At 47.2% G+C, this 16,540-nt stretch overlaps 1 protein-coding gene across 8 annotated transcripts in view; it reads left to right on the top strand.

Annotated features, from left to right (window-relative positions):
* URGCP (upregulator of cell proliferation) overlaps positions 1 to 16,540 on the top strand; it is a 64,218-nt gene that overhangs the window by 28,537 nt on the left and 19,141 nt on the right. Inside the window, exon 1 of one of the 8 annotated variants that reach the window (XM_078059877.1) lies at positions 164 to 186. The exons of 4 other annotated variants lie outside the window; for them this stretch is intronic. In XM_078059877.1, coding sequence (XP_077916003.1) covers positions 179 to 186 — 8 coding nt within the window. In that variant the 5' untranslated portion in view covers positions 164 to 178. Of the gene's footprint in view, positions 1 to 163; positions 187 to 10,297; positions 10,409 to 16,540 lie in introns of those variants that run through there. 3 more of the 8 variants (XM_036085249.2, XM_036085255.2, XM_036085259.2) reach the window with 3 other exon arrangements.

The raw sequence follows: 16,540 nt of genomic DNA, 5'->3' as shown, positions 1-16,540 counted from the left end.
GGGGAGGGACAGAAGGAGATGGAGAGGATCTCAAGCAGACTCCCCACTGAGTGTGGAGCCTGATTGTGGGGCTCAGTCTTACCACCCTGAGATCACGACCTGAGCTGGAATCAAGAGCTGGCTGCTTTACTGACTGAGCCACCCAGATGCCCATTATTTCTAAATATTTTTCTTTTTGATGCTAATGTAAGTAGAATTGGTTCCTTAATTTCTTTTTAATATTGCTTATTGTTAGTGAATGGAAATGCAAGTGACTTTTCTTATTCTCTTTATTGAGTATGGCTGAAATTAAAAAAGCTCCACGTATCTAATGTATACAGTTTGATGAGCTTGAAGATCAGAATATCCCTGTGAAGACATCACCACAATGAAGGCCATAAACCCATCTATCACCTCCAAAAGTTTCTTCTCACTCCCTTTATATATTATTATTTTCATTTATTTGCTTATTATATGTATTTTTTCTTTTGTGTTTAAGAGCACTTAACATAAGATCTACCTTCTTAGCATATTTTTAAGTATACCATACAGTGTTGTTAACTATAGGCCCTATGTTGTACATTAGATCTCCAGAACTTACTCATTTTGCATAACTAGAGCTTTGTACCCTTTGACTAACCAACACCTCTCTGTTTTTCCCTCCTCCCAGCATCTGGTAACCATTATTCCATGCTGTGGTTCTGAATTTTACTATATTAGATTCCTCCTAAAAGTGGGATCATGCAGAATTTGTCCTTTGTCTGGTTTATGTCACTTAGCATAAGGGTCTCTAGGTACATCCATGTTGTTGCAAATGTCAGGATTTTCTGCTTTTTAAAGGCCAACCAATATTCTATTGTATTTATACACCACATTTTTCTCTATCCATTCATTCCTTGATGGACAATTAGGTTGTTTCCCTATCTTGATTATCGTGAATAATGCTGCAACGAACAGCAGAGTACAGATATCTCTTTGAGATCCCGACTTCAATACTTTTGGCTATATACTCAGATGTGTGATTTTGGATCACATGGTATTTCTATGTTTAGCTTTTTGAGGACCTGCCATACTGTTTTCCACAGTGGCTGCACCAGTTTGCATTCCCACCATCAGTGTACAAGGCATTCTGTTTCTCAACATCCTCACCAACACGTATCTTGTCTTTTTGATAATGGCCATTCTCGCAGGTGTGAGGTGATACCTGATGGTGGTTTTCATTCACATTTCCCTGATGATTAGTTATGTTGAGCACCTTTTCATATACCCGTTGGCCATTTTTTTTTTAAGATTTTATTTATTTGAGAGAGAGAATGAGAGCGAGAGAGAGCACATGAGAGGGGGGAGGGTCAGAGGGAGAAGCAGACTCCCTGCTGAGCGGGGAACCCGATGCGGGACTCGATCCTGGGACTCCAGGATCATGACCTGAGCCAAAGGCAGTCGCTTAACCAACTGAGCCACCCAGGCGCCCAACCCGTTGGCCATTTTTATGTCTTCTTTTGAGAAATGTCTCTTGAGGTCCTTTGCCCATTTTTAAATCAGTTTTTCTTAAAATAAATTATTATTGAGTTGAAGGAGTTCCTTCTATATTTTAAATATTAACCTCTTATCAGATTTATGGTTTGCAAATAATGTCTTCCATTCCATAGGTCGTCTTTTCATTTAGTTGATTGTTTCCTTTGCTAGACAGTAGTTTTTCAGTTTGATATAACCCACTCGTCTATTTTTTGCTTTTGTTGCCTGTGCTTTTGGTGTCTTACCCAAGAATTCATTGCAGAGTGCAACATTTAGCTTTTCCCCTATGTTTTCTTCTAAGAGTTTTATAGTTTCAGATTTTAGGATTATGTCTTTTATCCATTTTGAGTTGATGTTTGTGTGTGATGTAAGTATCTAATTTCATGCTTCTGCATGTGGATATCCAGTTTTCCCGTCAACATTGCTTGAAGAGACTGTCCTTTCCCCATTTAGTGTTCTTGGCATGCTTCTCTAAGATCGGTTGACTGTAGATGCATGGACTTACTCCTGGGCTCTCCATTCTGTTCCATTGGTAGTCCCCCCTTGTCGGTGGGGGCTATGTTCCAAGACCCCCAGTGGATGCCTGAAATGGGAATAATACTGAACCCTATACATACTCTCTTGTTTCCTCTATGTGCATACCTATGATAAAGTTTAATTTTTAAATTAGGCACAATAAAAGACTAACATCAGTAACCAATAATAAAATAGAAAAATTATGACAATATACTATAATAAAAATGATGTGACTGTGGTCTTTATTTTTCTCAAAATATCTTTTTTTTTAAAGATTTTATTTATTTATTTGAGAGAGAGAATGAGATAGAGAGAGACAGCATGAGAGGGGGGAGGGTCAGAGGGAGAAGAAGACTCCCTGCTGAGCAAGGAGCCCGATGCGGAACTCTATCCTGGGACTCCAGGAACATGACCTGAGCTGAAGGCAGTCGCTTAACCAACTGAGCCACCCAGGTGCCCTCAAATATCTTCTTGTACTGCACTCACCCTTCCTCTTGTGATGATGTGAGGTGATAAAATGCCCATGTGATGAGGTGAAGTGAGAGGAAGTGAGGTGAATGGTGTAGGCGTTACATGTAGCGTTAGGCTACTATTGACCTTCTGATTGTCAGAAGGAGGATCATCTGGTTTCGGACTGCAGTTGACCATAAGTAACTGAAACCATGGCTAAGGGGGACTACGGTATATTTGTTTTTTGTTTTTATTTTTTTAAAGATTTGATTTATTTATTTGCGAGAGAGAGACAGATAGTGACAGAGATCGTGAGAGAGAGCCCAAGCAGGGGGGAGAGGGAGAAGCAGGCTCCCGCTGATCAGGGAGCTCGATGCAGGACTCTATCCCAGGACCCTGAGATCATGACCTGAGCTGAAGGCAGATGCTTCACTGACTGAGCCACCCAGGTGCCCCTTGTTTTTTGCTTTTAAAGGTTTATTTATTTGAGAGATAGGAGAGAGAGCATGAGTGGGGGCGGAGGAGAGGGAGAAGCAGACTCGCTGCTCAATCCCAGGTCCCTGAGATCATGACCTGAGCCGAAGGCAGACGCTTAACCAACTAAGCCACGCCGGTGCCCTGTATATTTGTTTTTATGCCAGTATCATGCAGTTCCGATTACTGTAGCTGTCTAATATATTTTGAAATTAGGAAGTGTGATGCCTCCAGCTATGTTCTTGCTCAAAATTGCTTTGGCCATTCAAGGTCTGTGGTGGTTCCAAATGAATTCTAGGATTATTTTTTTCTACTTCCATAAAGAATGCCATTAGTATTTTTTGGGGATTGTATTGAAAATGTAGATCACTTTGAATGATTAATTTTAACAATATTAATTCTTTCAGTCAATGAACATGAAATGTCCTTCCATTTATTTGTGTCTTCTTTAATCTCTTTCATCACTGTTTTATGGATTTCTATGTACAGGTCTCTTAACTCCTTAGTTTTTTCCTAAGTATTTTATTTTATTTTTAAGATTTTATTTATTTATTTGACAGAGAGGGATAGTGAGAGCAGGAACACAAGCAGGGGGAGTGGGAGAGGGAGAAGCAGGCTTCCCGCCGAGCAGGGAGCCCGATGTGGGGCTTGATCCCAGGACCCTGGGATCATGACCTGAGCCGAAGGCAGATACTTAATGACTGAGCCACCCAGGCGCCCCTTTTATTGTTTTTGATGATATTGTAAATGAGACTGTTTTCTTAATTTCCTCTTTGGATATATTGTTTGTGTATAGAAATGCAACTGATTTTTGTATATGGATTTTTGTATCCTGCAACTTTACTGAATCCATTTATTTTAACAGGTGTGTGTGTAGTCTTTAGTCTTTCTACATAGAAGATCATGTCTTCTGTAAACAGATAATTTTACTTCTTTCTTTCTGATTTGGATGTCTTTTATTTATTTATTTATTTATTTATTTATTTTTTTCTTATTTAATTAACCTGTCTAGGACTCATAGTACAATGTTGAATAGGAGAAGCAAGAGTGGGCATTCTTGCCTTGTTTCATACTTTAGAGGGTAAACTTTTAGCTTTTCATCGTTGAGTATAATGTTAACTATGGGCTTCTTGTAAACAGCCTCTATTGTATTAAGGTAAATTCCTAGTGTACCTATTTTGTTGAGAGTTTTTATCATGAAAGGGTGTTGAGTTTTGTAAACTGCTTTTCTGAATCTATTTCAATGATCATGTGATTTTTATCCTTCATTCTGCTAATGTGGTGTATCACAGTGATTGATTTGCATAATTTGAGCCATCCTTGCACCACAGGGATAAATTCTACCTAGTCATGGGGTACTTTTAATGTGCTGTTTAATCCAGCTTGCTAGAATTTTGTTGAGGATTTATCATCTATGTTCATCAGGGATAATTATTTTTTTCTCTCATTTAACTTATTTAAGAAAATTATTTTGAGTTCTTTGTCAAGTAGTTCATGGGTTTCTGTTTCTTTAGCTTTATTAGGTTTCTTTGTGATGTCATTATTCATGATTTTTCTAGCCTAGTGTTGGTATCTGTACATTTGAAGAAGCAGTTACCTCTTCTAATTCTTACTGGCTGGTTTCAGTAGGGAAAGACCTCTCCAAAGAGTGTGGTCAGAGATTCTGGGTGTGCTGGCTGATGGGTCTATGGCTGCTGAGGTCTTTGGGCAGGCCTGCTGCAGGTGTCTGCAGATGCATGGCCTGCTGCCATCATCACAGCTGATTTTTGCATGTTGATTTTTTACTTGCAACTTTGCTGAATTCACCTATTAGGTATTACAGGGTTTTTATTGTTGATTTTTTTTTTTTTTTTTGGTGTGGAATTTTGGGGACTTTGTACATATATGATCATGTCATCTACAGACAAAATTTTACTTTTTCTTTTCCAGTTTGGATGCCTTTTGTTTCTTTTCCTTGCCTAATTGATTTGACTAGGACTTCCGGTACTGTGTTGAACAGAAGTGGCAAAAGTGAGCATCCTTTTCTTGTTTCTAATTTTAGGGAAAACTTGTAGGCTTTCACCATTGAGTATGGTGTTAACGCTGGGGTTTTATATGTGGCCTTTATTGTGTTGAAGAGGTTTCCATCCACTCCTGGTTTGAGTGTTTTTGTCAAGAAAGTTGTTGAATTTTGTCAAATGCTTTTTCTGCATACATTGAGATAATCATGTACTTTTTCTTTCTTCATTGTATTAATGTAATATATTACACTGATCAATTTTCATATGTGGCACCATCCTTGCATTCCAGGAATAAATCCCACTTGGTCATTGTATATAGTCTTTTTCTGGATTATGTTTGCTAGCATTTTGTCAAGGATTTTTGTATCAATATTCATAAGGGAAATTGGTCTGTAGCTTTCTTGTCGGGTCTTTGGCTTTAGTATCAGGTGTAATGTTGATCTCATGCTCTTTAATTTTTTCAAAGAGTTAGAGGATTAATGCTACTATTTATATGTTTTGTAGAATTCACCATTGAAGCCATGCTTTTCCTTGTTGGGAGGTTTTTTGATTACTACTTCAATGTCTAGTTATAGATCTGTTCAGATTTTCTATTTCTTCATTATTCAGTCTATTGTGTTTCCAGGAAATCAGTTTTTTCATTTAGGTGATGCAATTTGTTGGTATACAATCATTTGTAGTATTCTCTTATAATTTTTTTTTTTTCTGTAAAACCAGTAGTAATGTCCTTACTTAGATTTCTGGTTTTAGTGATTTATGTCTTCTGTCCTTTTTTGTGAGTTTAGCTAAAAGTTTGTTAATTTTGATCTTTTCAAAGAATCAGCTTTTTATTTCATTGATTTTTCTCTATTTTTCTATTCTTTATTTTTCTCTTTTCTAGTCTTTATTACTTACTAATAAGTAATTATTAGTAGCTAGCTTTGGGTTGGTGTGCTCTTCATTTTTTTTCCCCTTGAGGCATAGAGTTAGGTTATTGATTTGAGATTTTTCTTCTTTTATAACAGATATTTATATATATACAATTCCCTCTTAGCACTGTTTTTGCTATATCACATGTTTTGCTATGTTTTTATTGTTGTTGAGGTATTTCCCAGTTTTCCTTGTGATTTATTCTTTATCAGTTGTTTATGGTGTGCTGCTTAATTTCCACATATTTGTCAATTTTCCTGTTTTATATTTTTGATGTCTAGTTTCATTCTATTGTGATAATAAAAGATATTATTTATTTATTTGAGAGAGAGAATGAGATAGAGCATGAGAAGGGGGAGGGTCAGAGGGAGAAGCAGACCCCCACTGAGCAGGGAGCCCGATGTGGGACTCGATCCCGGGACTCCAGGATCATGACCTGAGCCGAAGGCAGGGGCTTAACCAACTGAGCCACCCAGGCGCCCAATAAAAGATATTTTTAATGATTGAAATCTTTTTTTAATTTATTAAGACTTGTTTTGTGGCCTGACATGTGGTCCCTTCTGGAGGATGGTCCATGTGCCCTTGAGAAGGATGTGTGTTCTGCTGCTATTAAGTGCAGTGTCCTGTATGTGTCTGTTGGACACAACCAATTGGTAGTATGGTTCAGGTTCCCTGTTTCCTTCTTGATCTTCTTCCTGGTTTTTCTATCTACTGTAGAAAATGACTATTGAAGTATCCAAGTATTATTATAGAACTAGTTTTCCCTTCAATTCTGTGAATATTTGCTTCATATATTTTGGGGCTTTTTATTTGGTGCATATATGTTTATAATTGCTATGTCTTGGTGAATTGACTATTTTTAAAAATATATAATGTCTTTCTTTATCTCTTATAACAGTTCTAACCTAAAGTCTATTTTATCTAAGTAGCTTACCCTGCTTTTTTGGTTACTGTTTGCACGGAACATCTTTTACCATCCTTTCACTTCCAATCTTTTTCTGTCTTTAGACTCAAGGTCAGTCTCTTGTAAACAGTATATATTTGGATTATTTTTTAAAACCCATTCTGCCAATCTCTGCCTTTTGATTGGATAATTTCATCCATTCACATTTGAAATAATTACTGATAAGGAGGAATTTACTACTACCACTTTGCCTTTTTAAAAAATTATTATTATTATTATTGCCTTAGAGCTTTGTCTCTCTTCTATTACTGCCTTATTTCTGGTCAGCTGAATTCTTGTAATGACACGTTTTGATTCCCTTCAAATATATATTCTTCTATATATTCTATAAAGATTTTCTTTGTGGATACCATGGGATTACATATAATATCCTAAAGTTACAAAAGTCTAATTTTAATGATTTGAACACCTCAGCTGCATACAAAAACTCTACACTTTACAGTCATTTCTCCTTCAAGTTATTAATATCACAAATTACATTTTTATACCCTGTGCCCAGTAACATTTTTTTTAAAGATTTTATTTGTCAGAGAAAGAGAGAGAGTGCACAGCAGGGGGAGCAGCAGAGGGAGAGGGAGAAGCAGACTCCCCGCTGAGCAGGGAGCCCAACCCGGGACTCGATTCCAGGACCCCTAGATCATGACCTGAGCCAAAGGCAGATGCTCAACCGACTGAGCCACCCAGGTGCCCCCCAGTAATATATATTTATAACATAATTATTTGTATGAATTTGTCTTTTAAGTCCTATTGAAAATAAAAAGTGGAGTTACTACCAAAATTAAAATTCTGGTTTTTGTATTTGCCCATATATTTATCTTTTTTTTTTTTTTAAGATTTTATTTATTTATTTGAGACAGAATGAGACAGAGAGAGAGCACATGAGAGGGGGGAGGGTCAGAGGGAGAAGCAGACTCCCTGCCAAGCAGGGAGCCCGATGCGGGACTCAATCCAGGGACTCCAGGATCATGACCTGAGCTGAAGGCAGTCGCTTAACCAACTGAGCCACCCAGGCGCCCCTCATATATTTATCTTTATGATAGATCTTTACAATTTCATCCTGCTGTGCGTTCTGGTCTAGCATTCTGTTGTTTCAATCTGATGGACTCCCTTTACCATTTCTTCTAAGGTTGTATGCAAATAAGGCCTGTCCAAGTCAGTAAGTATGTGGGGACTGGGAAACAGGATCCTACCTGCTCAAGGCCAAGACCACTGCTACCCTGGAGAAGCGTGGGGCAACGCAAGTAAAAACTCCAGAAAACTTACCAGCAATTTTAAATATGTGTTTTTCTTGCTTGAGTGTTTGCTTGGTTGCTGTAAGTCTTTGGTGTTTAGAGCCCCTACAAAATTAGTTCAGGCAGTTTCAGGTTGTTTGTTCACTTTTCTGTGAGGAAATGAGAGCTTGGAACTTCCTAGTCTGCCATTTTGCCAAAATACTGGTTTTTAACCTACCAAATTGCAACAAAAGAAATTGTTAAATTTATAGAACAAGTTTGGGGAAACTGGCACTATCGACAGTGTTGGTAAGTGTGCTGGGAGAGTAATCTGTGTGTGTGAGTCTATATGTATGTATAGCATATGTAAGTGTATGTATATGTGTGTGTTTGTATGTGTATGTATGTTATATATGTATCTGAAAAGACTTAAAATGCTGATATCATCTGACCTAGAAATTCAACTCCTAGAAACTTGGCTTAAGGAAATAATCATGGGGGGGGGCGGTCCTGGGTGGCTCAGTCGTTAAGCGTCTGCCTTCGGCTCAGGTCATGATCCCAGAGTCCTGGGATCCTGCTCAGCGGGAAGCCTGCTTCTCCCTCTCCTGCTCCCCCTGCTTGTGTTCCCTCTCTCACTATGTCTCTCTCTGTCAAATAAATAAATGAAATCTTAAAAAAAAAAAAAAATCATGGATGAATACTGGATGAAATAATCATGGATAGGGATATTTGTTGTCCATATTTCTTATAATAATGAATACTGGCAGCAATATTTATGTCCAACAGTAGGGGTTGGTTAAAACATGATCATCCACTAGGCAGTGAAATGGCACATACCCACTAAAATTCATGTTGAGGAAGAATATTTCAGTGAACTTATATTTAGTTATTCTTTTAAAATATATTTTAAAGTCGACTAAGTTGATTTTTAAAAAATTATCTGCCCTCCCTCACTCCAGTAGCAATCATTACTGCCTTGAACCAGGCCATTTAGCAGTTGCCCCCTCCCCAAACTCTTCCTAACCCTGGTCCTCTTGGATTTATTCCCAATCTGGGTCTCACAGCCCCTGTGGCTTTACTTAGCTAACTTTACAGAGCATTAATTACCTTCTGAACTTAAGGCAGCAATTTCCTGACCTTGCATTTTACCCAAGGGAACAAAGATGCTCAAAACACTGGATGGATTCTCAGGAAGGAAAAGAGACCATGCACCAGCCAATGTATCACTCACTTTACAAATATTAACTCGTTCAACACCCAGACAGAGGAAGGGACCTATTTTTACCCCATTTTTCCGGTGAGGAGAGGACAGCCCTGACAAGGTTCTCTCTTGCCGAGATCCAGAGTTCCTGATGGGTGGAGCCCAGAGTTCAACCCAGGTCTTCTGGCTCCTGTCTTGGCTTTGCTCTTACTCTTATTAGCAGTAAAAACAGAATAATTATCAGTAATGTCTAATATAACACAGAAATGTGATCAACAGTGGTTTACATTTTCCAAAGCTTTCTGTTAAGCGTTTTCACTTACAAGAGCTCATTTATTTTTGAAAACTCATTGTGCTGAAACAGGAACTGAGGCTCAAGCACTCACACGGGTGGTGCCCGTGAAACCCCCTGTAGGAACCCCAGACCCCTTATTATCGCTGAATAACACAATGTAAGGGATGATCAAAGTGCTCCACAGTCCCTAGGGCTGAACAGTGTAATTTTATACGCATTTGACAAGGGGTAACTGGGCTCAGAGAGGCCAGCAACTCGTGCAAGACAGCACAGCAAGTAACAGCAAAGTTACCACTTGCTTAATAGTAGTGACAGCGCCTTGCTCTCCTGGGCTGAAGAAAAGGCTTTTCTTAGGGAAATCAAACTCGTGGTAGGGAGGCATCGACTTTACCCGGTCCCCCAGCGGCTTCGTGGCCCCGGGGCAGGTTTTCGGCTGGTTTGGCCCCGTAGGCACCTCTCCCGGAGTCCTGGCCTGCGGGCACCTGGGCAGGTGGGCCGGTGGGCGGGTCGAGGCTGCGGCCGCCCCCGTTCCCAGTGTCAACCCTGCACTGCCTGCCCCCCCGCATCCCCTCCCTTCGGCCGCTCAGGGGTGATACCCGGACCCTCCCCGCGCCCCCCCGCTGTCCCGGGACCCCCCCCTCCCCGGGCGCCCCCCAGTCCCCTCCCCGCCGCCCCGGGCCCCCTCCCCGAGCGCCCCCCAGACCCCCGTCCCCTCCCCGCCGCCCCGGGCCCCCTCCCCGAGCGCGGCCCCCTCCCCGCGCCCCCGCCGCCTGGAGCGACCCGGGCGGGCGGCCGTGGCCGGCGCGAGGCCCCTCCCCGGCGGAGGCGCTCCGCGCGGAGGAAGCGGAGGCGGCGGCAGCGCCGAGACCTCGCCGCGCTGATGGCGTCGCCCGGGTGAGTGCGGCGCTCAGGCCGCGCCGGAGAGGGGGCTGCGGGCCGCGGGGTGGGGGGCCCCCCGGGGCAGGTGCGGGCGTGGGCCGCCGGTCCCCGGACCCCCCGCCCCGGCGCCCGCCCGGACCCCCGCTCGCCGGGCCCCGCGGCCCTCCCGCCGACCTTGGGCGGGCGCGGCCGGGCAGGGGGGCGCGAGGGGGCGCGGGCCGGGCGGGGCGGGGGCGGGGGTCGGGGGGGGCGGGCGCGGCCCTGGGCCTGGGAGCCGCTGGGCCCCGAGCGCCCGGTGCCCGGCGCCCCGGCCCTGCCCTGCGCAGCTGTTTTCCACTTGCTCGCGTAGGAGCGGATGCTGGGCTCTCACCCGCGGGGCGCAGCCGGGGGGTCCCCGAAGGTCGCGTGCGAGGGCAGGGGAGGCCGCGCGCCCACCGGGCGGGGGCTGCCGGTCGGGTCTCCGGGCGGGGCCGGGCCGCGGGCCCTGCTGGGGTGGCAGCCCCGTTCTGACATCACCGCCTTCCACTGCTTCGGTGCGAAAATGTTCTTTCTTTAGGGAAACATGGTGACACACGCCGAGTTTGTCATTTTTGAAACGATCCTTCCTTGCAAAAGAAAACCTCAGCCATTAATTATAATTAGTTTTTGCTTCCATAATCTAACTAGTCGCGCAAGCTGGCAATGGCAGTCCAGTACCTTCCCAGAGGAGGAGAATGAGTCTCAAGGTCATTGCTTTAGTTGGTGAAATTCTTAGTTTGAAGACCCTGCACACTCAGAGGGTCTTAGACGTGTTGGCTGTGGTAGCCGCTCCTGTGGGGTCGAGAGGACAGGTACCAGGCCTCTCACGGGGGGAGGCCCTGCCGTGCATGGGGTGAGCTGGCTCTGCCCACGGCCTTAATGACGCTGGCCAAGTCATGGGCATTCCCATCTTCCTGCTGGCTTTCCAGGTTTGGGGAGCTCTGGTCACAAAGTACCCAGTACTTTGAGCTCATAAACAGAATAAACACCTGGCCCATCCCTCAGAAGGCCAGACTGAACGGGAGTTCAAGGTCCCACCCGGTTCCTGCCCCTCTTGTCAGGAAAGGGGGAGGCGGGGTGGCCTGGCAGCCGCGAGATGTCTGAGTTTGTGTGCGGTGGCCGTCAGGCCTCTCAGACGTGATGGTGCATTTGGTGTCCAGACACACTACTGTGTAGACCCGGGTCAGAGGTGGGCTTAGTGGTGCTCTGCTGTGAGCCAGCAGGCCCTCCACGGTGTCCCTGGGGTAGGTGGCATGGGTGTAGATTGGATATCGTCCTGTTGTGAGTGACCCCATGAGTCTGCAGGTGGTACTCGTCTGTAATGCTCTGAGGCGTACTCACTGGAAAGCTGAGGTCAGAGAACTGTCAATGTCCTCTACTTCATTTTACAGAGAGAACTGGGCACTGTGGCATATGACTATGGCATGCATGCGTCTGGGGACAGTCCACACGTCCACATGTAACCCTGACCTGTCTACACTGCAGGTTTCACTGGCAGGGCAGAGTCTGGCCAGGAAGACCCGACTTCCTGAGAGTTTCTGGCCTGTCTCAGTCAGCTGACCCGCAGATGCTCAGCCTCCTGGACTCGGTACTGGGGGAGCAAGGCAGCGTTCGGGGCAGGGCTAGGAAGGGATCTGTGATTTCTGCCGGGCTGTGCATGGAGGAGCCTCTGACTCTGGTGTTCTTTCCCCTGTGAATCACTGTAGGGGAGCTGGGAAGGACAGAGGAGGCCCTTACTGATGTGCTGGGCATTAGTCACAAGGGCCTGGCCAGGAGCAAGGCCTCAAAGGAAAAGATATGTTGGAGGTGACCCCCCAGCCCAGTGAGTCTGGGGCTACGTAGAGACGAGGATGCTGGCCCGGATTGTGGGACCGGCCTCGTGTGTGAGCTCCCTGCACGCCACTCATGGAGGGGGAGTCCCCGTGACAGCAGTGTGGAGGGGACAGGAAAGATGGAGCTCGGGGACCTGCTGCCATCAGCCCCGTCCTGCGGGCCTCCTGGCTTGTCTCCTGTACTCTGTGCCTTCGTGTTAGGGCTCCTCGGGTTCTGTGACCCATCTGTGCTAATCCCAGCACGTGTTCTCTGCCACATGGCTTCTGTTTTCTGTGGCTTCAAACGTTGTCTAAGTCAGAGGTTCTTAACCCCGGGGGCCATAACTCGCTGGTAGGTTTCTGGGGTTCCTGCGTTCCCTCAAATGGTGCGCAGTGTCGGGGGTCGGTGTGTTTTACTTAAATGCTCTCATACAGCTTCTGCGGCTTGCTTTGTTCACCCGGTGGTATGGTTTGCTGTTGTCCCCATGTCAGAACAAGGAGCAGATCTATCCAACTTTTGACATCTACAGAATATCGTGCAGCACGGTCCTGTTATGTAGTCAGAGGGTTTCCAGTTTTCTCCGTAAAATAATGCTGCACGTCATCTCTCCCTCAGGATGTGCGCAAGAATTGGACGTTGGGGTCAGGGGGCCTTTTTTTAGTTGATCCTACTGGAGTGTCCTCACAGGTGGTCGAACTGCCTTCCCCTCCCCCCACCAGACTTTAAGACCTCTCTGCACCTCCCAACACCTGACATTAGACTTGAAAAGTCTTGCCTGTCTGATGGAGTAATCGGGGTAAGAACGAGGACTCTTCACTCCCCGAGTCTTTAAAGATGGAAACTTCCTACCTGACCTCTTACAGTCCCTCAGCAACAGTCGGTCCCAGGGCCTTTGATCCCATTGTTAACATGGGGTTCTCGCCACCCACATCCCCTCAGGTTTTTGTTTCCGGAAGAAACCCAGTGAGGGCTGCCCTCTGAGGAAAGAGCAGGTGGTGAGCGAGTGCCCTGGAGGCCCCGTCCATTTTCCTGGCAGCTGAGGTGCTCCCCTTCTCATCCACCAGACACTTACAAGTACCTCGGACTTTATTTTGTCATTCCTATCCACAAAGATGCTCCCCTAACACCATCATTTGGTGGGGAAGGAAAGGATCCGGGCCTTTGCCTTCTGGGAAGGGTTCAACTTTCCCGCCAGAGCCTGGCCTGGTCCGGATGGCTCTTCACGCTGGGTGGAGGCCCAGGGGAGGGGAGGGGAGGGGTGGGGTGGAGCCACTGGGGGACCCAGACAAGGTGTGTGTCTGCTCCAGGACAAGTCCAGTGGGAGCCCTCGGCCTGCCCAGTGGCTGCTGCGGCTTCTGAAGAAGGGACGTGCTCTTGCCAGCAGGACACAGACTTTGCCCCCCCCCCACTCCCCGTGGATCTGTGATTGCCCCATGACCACGCCAGCTACCCAGTGTGTCCCCTCAGCAGAAAACAGGAGCACTGGGACGGGTGCTGTGGGCAAGGCCGTGCCGCCAGCCTCCATCCAGCTCGGGGAAGGGCCTCTTCCCCAGAACCATTGGGTCAGGGAATGTTCTCTGAAACGTACATTCTGCTTGCTTCTCAGAAGAGCGTTGTCAGGCCCCTCTCCAGGTACCTCTGCCCCATCAGACAGATGAGGGAACCAAGGCCCGGGGACTCCGTTTAAGTTCAAACTTGAGGCAGACTCACCCCATTAATGATGACTGCAGTTGTGTTAAATGAACTTACTGAGGCACAAACAAAAATCTTGGTTCTGTGTTTTGTCCTGACCACAGAGGGCATGTCGTGTCTCCATGGTGCGCTGGGGTGGAGCTGATGGGAGGATGCGCTCACACGGTTTGTTGGAGGAAGCAGCTGTATTCGCAGAGCATCTGAGGCTCGGACTGTGGTTTGGCAGAGACGCCTGGAGATGGGGCTCTCGTTGGAAGAAGGGCTCCCGCTTGGGGTTTCCAGACCTACCTGCCTGGTTCACGTGGGCTGCTTCTGTTAGGCTCTCTGCGTTGAGACATTTGATGAAATTGTTAGTTGCCTTATTTTTCCTTTTTAAGATTTTATGTATTTATTTGAGAGATAGAGGAGTGAGGGAGAGAGAGAGAGCACGAGCAGGGGTGGAGGGAGAGGGAGAAGCAGGCTCCTTGCCGAGCAGAGACCCCGATGCGGGGCTCTATCCCAGGACCCCTGGATCATGACCTGAGCCGAAGGCAGATGCTTAACCCACTGAGCTCCCCAGGCGCCCCTATTTTTCCAGGTTCCCCATGCCTGAATGACCCCAGACACTCTGAGCTCCCAGGGCCAGAGACGAGGTTCCTGGCTGATTGGGGACCGTGTTTCTCTGTGCCTGAGCTGTATCTCGAGAACCAGGCCTGCAGCTTTAATTTCTGGCCGCCAGTCCTGTGTTTTCCTTTCCGTAGGCTTTGTCCTCTTTCATTACTGTTCTTTTTCAGAATTTTCCTGATTGTTATTATACACATATTTCTCCATAGAATCATCTTACCTGTTTTTCAACCTAGATGAGTTGGTAAGAGTTTTCCCCGACGTCTCTAACCTGCTTGTCTACAGGATGGCAGCTGGGTTTTGATTATTTTATTTGCAAATAGATCTGGAAAACTGCCGGCCACAGTGAGAGAATTTGGGAAGCTGGAGACACACAAATAGTTTCTTTACGACCGCTCCCAGGCCAGCAGCCCCAGCCGCTCGGGGTCCCAGCAGCCCTGCCCTCCCACAGCCTTCCCATCCGTCTGTTCTGTCGTTCAGCCCCACCCCGTGTCAGCGTCTCTGGTGCTACCACCACCTGGGGCTGACCTTTGTCACCCCTCTGCTGTTTGCAGCACCAGACAGGCATGTCACCTGCACTCAGAGCACCCTCCAGAGTGGAAGCAAGTCTTGTCTGTGGCCAGGAAAGCTCCGTCTTTCCCGTCCTGTCTCTGCTCGCTCGGCCCTCCCTCCTGCCGGCATGGGGCTGGTGCTCCCGGGCACCCTTCTCCAGGAGGTCCCCTCCCCCACCATCCCACAGTAGTCTTTTCCCCTGCTCCCCAGCTCAGCTCTGTTCAAAACTTAGGTAGTTGTGTCCTTCACTGAGCTATCCCAAACTCCTAGGGAAGTCCCTAGCACTGAATAAATGTGCGAGTAAATCCAGGAGAACACTGACTGCCTTATATGATCCTGCCTCACTCCTGCACATCTCTCCGGACCCTCACAGCAACCTGAGGAGGTGTGCGGGGCGGGGACGGCCAGCCTTGGCTCAGAGATCAGCACGTGTGTGTTCTGCGGGTGTGACCAGCTCTGGTGTAAGCTCCCGGAGGATCTGGCTGTGTTTTAGTGCCGCTTCCCCTTGCTCAGTGACCTACACAGCAGGAGCCCAGGACAAAGCCTGGTTGCAGGACACGCCATTCCTGTCCTGGGAAGATGCTCAGCTTGGGATGTTGCATTGACGGTTGCCCCGGGGCCCGCTGAGGGGACACTGGTGCCTGACGTGGGGGCTGTCACGGGGGCTGTGCGTCTTTCTCAGGGTGCAGGCTCCCCTGCCCTCGGTGGGGGGTTCCAGGTGCAGAAAAGCAGGAGAGCAGCAGGGGGCCCTCCCTGCACCCTCCAGCACATTTGGGGGCGCCGCTGCCAGGCTGCAGAGTCCTTGCGTCCTACCTGTGCTATAATGTCCAACCTCCTCTTGTGTCCCCCACCGCCGTCCCCATGCCGTGCGAGGGAGCCCTGTCGTTGGTGTTTTCTCAGCCAGGCCCGCCACTGCACGGTGAGATGTAGACTTCAACGTGTGTGGTCACCCCGCAGCAGTAGGACGGCCTCTGGTTTGGGCTTGGATGTTGTTAGGGGTTGAATCGCATCCCCTCCCAAACGTGCGTTGCAGTCCTAACCCCTGGCATCTGTGAATGTGACCCTCTTTGGAAGTAGGCTCTTTGCAGATGTGATTAGTTAAATGAGGCCATACTGGGTTCGGTGGGCCCTCATCCAATGACTGGTGTCCTTACAAGACTCAGAGAAGAGACACACAAAGAGGCGGGGGCGAGTCCCGCCGTCAGGAGCCACACACAGGCTGCGTTGGTGGCTAGAGACGCGGTAACACAGTGGCATAGGCTGGACGGCATGAAGACTCCGTCGCAGCTCTGGCTGCTAGGAGTCGGAAGCGGAGGTGTGGGCCGGTGGGTGCGTCCCGGAGGCCCTGAGGGCCGGTGGGCCCCTGCCTCTCTGCTGGCTTCTGGTGGCCGCTGACGATCCCGGGCGGTCCTGGGATTGGGGACACGGCAACTCCACTGTCCTGTATTTCTCTCCCTGCGTATCTGTCCA

The sequence above is a fragment of the Halichoerus grypus genome, chromosome 12 (assembly GCF_964656455.1).
Source record: "Halichoerus grypus chromosome 12, mHalGry1.hap1.1, whole genome shotgun sequence".
Lineage (NCBI taxonomy): Eukaryota > Metazoa > Chordata > Mammalia > Carnivora > Phocidae > Halichoerus > Halichoerus grypus.
Note: the sequence above shows the minus strand (reverse complement) of the source record. Positions and strands in the feature narration are given on the sequence as shown.